General features: G+C 42.1%; 1 protein-coding gene across 1 annotated transcript in view; it reads left to right on the forward strand.

Annotated features, from left to right (window-relative positions):
* Positions 1–1,874, forward strand: part of ITGAV (integrin subunit alpha V) — a gene marked incomplete at its 5' end in the record, with an annotated part of 43,488 nt that overhangs the window by 2,507 nt on the left and 39,107 nt on the right. The window contains one exon of the mRNA XM_010713363.3: positions 567–694. Coding sequence (XP_010711665.1) covers positions 567–694 — 128 coding nt within the window. The remainder of the gene's footprint in view (positions 1–566; positions 695–1,874) is intronic.

Below are 1,874 nucleotides of genomic sequence, written 5' to 3' on the forward strand. Positions count from 1 at the left end.
TGGGGATTCATGAACGCGCAGGTCTGTGGCTGTCAGTGACTTGAGTGCTTGGTGATGACTTTTAGCAGAGGGTTGGCTGATGCTGGGCTGACTCACTGCTCACTGCCTCCTGAGCGCTGCTGTTCTGTGCACACATCACTGAACGCTGACCAACTTCCATGAATTACTCTTACGTACAGCATTAACTAGAAATGATGCCAGACAATTTCTTAGTTAAATTACAAGAAGTACGCGACTACTTCTGTGGTGTAAGTGCAGATTTTTCTGAAAGCGGAAGAAAAGAGTGTAAGAGGTGTTTATCTCATTTAAATATCATCTCAAGCAAGTCAGAATATGTCATTCTTAATCTTCTTTCATCTCTTAAGTCAAGATTGGTTTGCTTGCTTTTGCTTGCAGAAAGGAAGGAGCCAAGCCCAGTATCAATTCCTCTGACACCTGAAGTAGTTTTGGCTTTAAACTTAACGCAAAGGCTTTATCCATTCAAATCTGTGAACTGTAAGAATGTCATGAAGTTGCAGTGTCTGTGCCTGAAGTTTTGGAACTTTTATTTCTTCTTTTTACTGCAGGATATTTCTTCTGGTGGGAGCTCCAAAAGCAAACACTTCCCAGCACAATGTGGTAGAAGGGGGCCAGGTGCTGCGATGTAACTGGAATTCCAACAGGAACTGCCAGCCCATCATCTTTGACTCCACAGGTAATGTGTAGTTTGCTGCAGGGGAAGGGGCTCTGCCACGATCATGGGGCATTGCAGGAGTGGTTCATGCTCGCACGGTGCTTCCTGATGGTTGATTTGGATACGGCAGTTTTTGGACTGACAAGAAGTCAAGACTTGGCCCCTCTATGTCATTGTTATTGTTTTTACTCTCTCTTGGAGAATGTTGTTATATTTGGTACATGCTGAAAGCCAAATCAAGCATACTTGCTTCTTCTTTTATTCTAACTTGATGATTTATTATATTTTTTGTCTGTACTTTCTAGTACTCTTAAAGCACTGAACAATCCAATTCCTGATAAACACTGAGGGACATTAGATGCCTATGAAGAACACAGCATATAGGGTTTGCTATCATGCTTATTTCATAGCCGTGTAGATGATGTATGAGGAAATACTCAGAAGCTTAGTCTGAAACTGGGAGTATAAGCTTTAGACTGTGGAAAGAACACCTTTTCTTACTTTTCTTCTGGGATGTAGCTTTGTAATGTGTGACATTCCTGATAGGAGTTCTCAGGATGCCTCAGGTCAGAGGCATTGCTTACCCATCTCTGAAGTGTATCAGAGCTGAGCAGCAGCAATGCTGACATAAAACATCTCCCTCAGCCTTCATGCTCTAGTACGCACAGTGATTTCCACAAGCTGTGGCAGGTCATGTGAGAATGCACCTCGAGTGCTTTTCTGCTTGCGCCATTCAGTGCTGAATCTTGTTTTCCACAGCCTGTTTCAGGCCAGTGGAAAAACCTGTGTGTGTCCTGGGAATGCATTGGCAAGACCTGCATGGCATGGAGGAGGAAACACCTGTGCTTTCAAGTCTGGTAGGGTATAATTCATTTCAGCCTTTGCTGCTGTGACTTGTCAATCCAAAAGCTATGAAGTTTATTCAGCTTTTGTAAATCAGGTATAAATGCACTGAGGAGACTTTTCACTCAGTCCCATTGTCAAGGTATAGCACAAAATGCTGCTGGTGTTAAGAGTTCTCAGATGTGTTTATATATATTTCTGTAAACTGGCATGTTAATCAGCTTCTTGCATGTAAAGCACACGAATAGAAGTGATGCAAATAGTGATGCACACAAAACCTAAGCTGCTATCTGTCTGCAGCAGCCTACAGAAACCTTTCTTTCAGATGATTTAAGAAAACTTTTCTTTTTTTTTTTTT

This window comes from Meleagris gallopavo, chromosome 7 (genome assembly GCF_000146605.3).
Source record: "Meleagris gallopavo isolate NT-WF06-2002-E0010 breed Aviagen turkey brand Nicholas breeding stock chromosome 7, Turkey_5.1, whole genome shotgun sequence".
In the NCBI taxonomy this organism is placed as follows: Eukaryota; Metazoa; Chordata; class Aves; order Galliformes; family Phasianidae; genus Meleagris; species Meleagris gallopavo.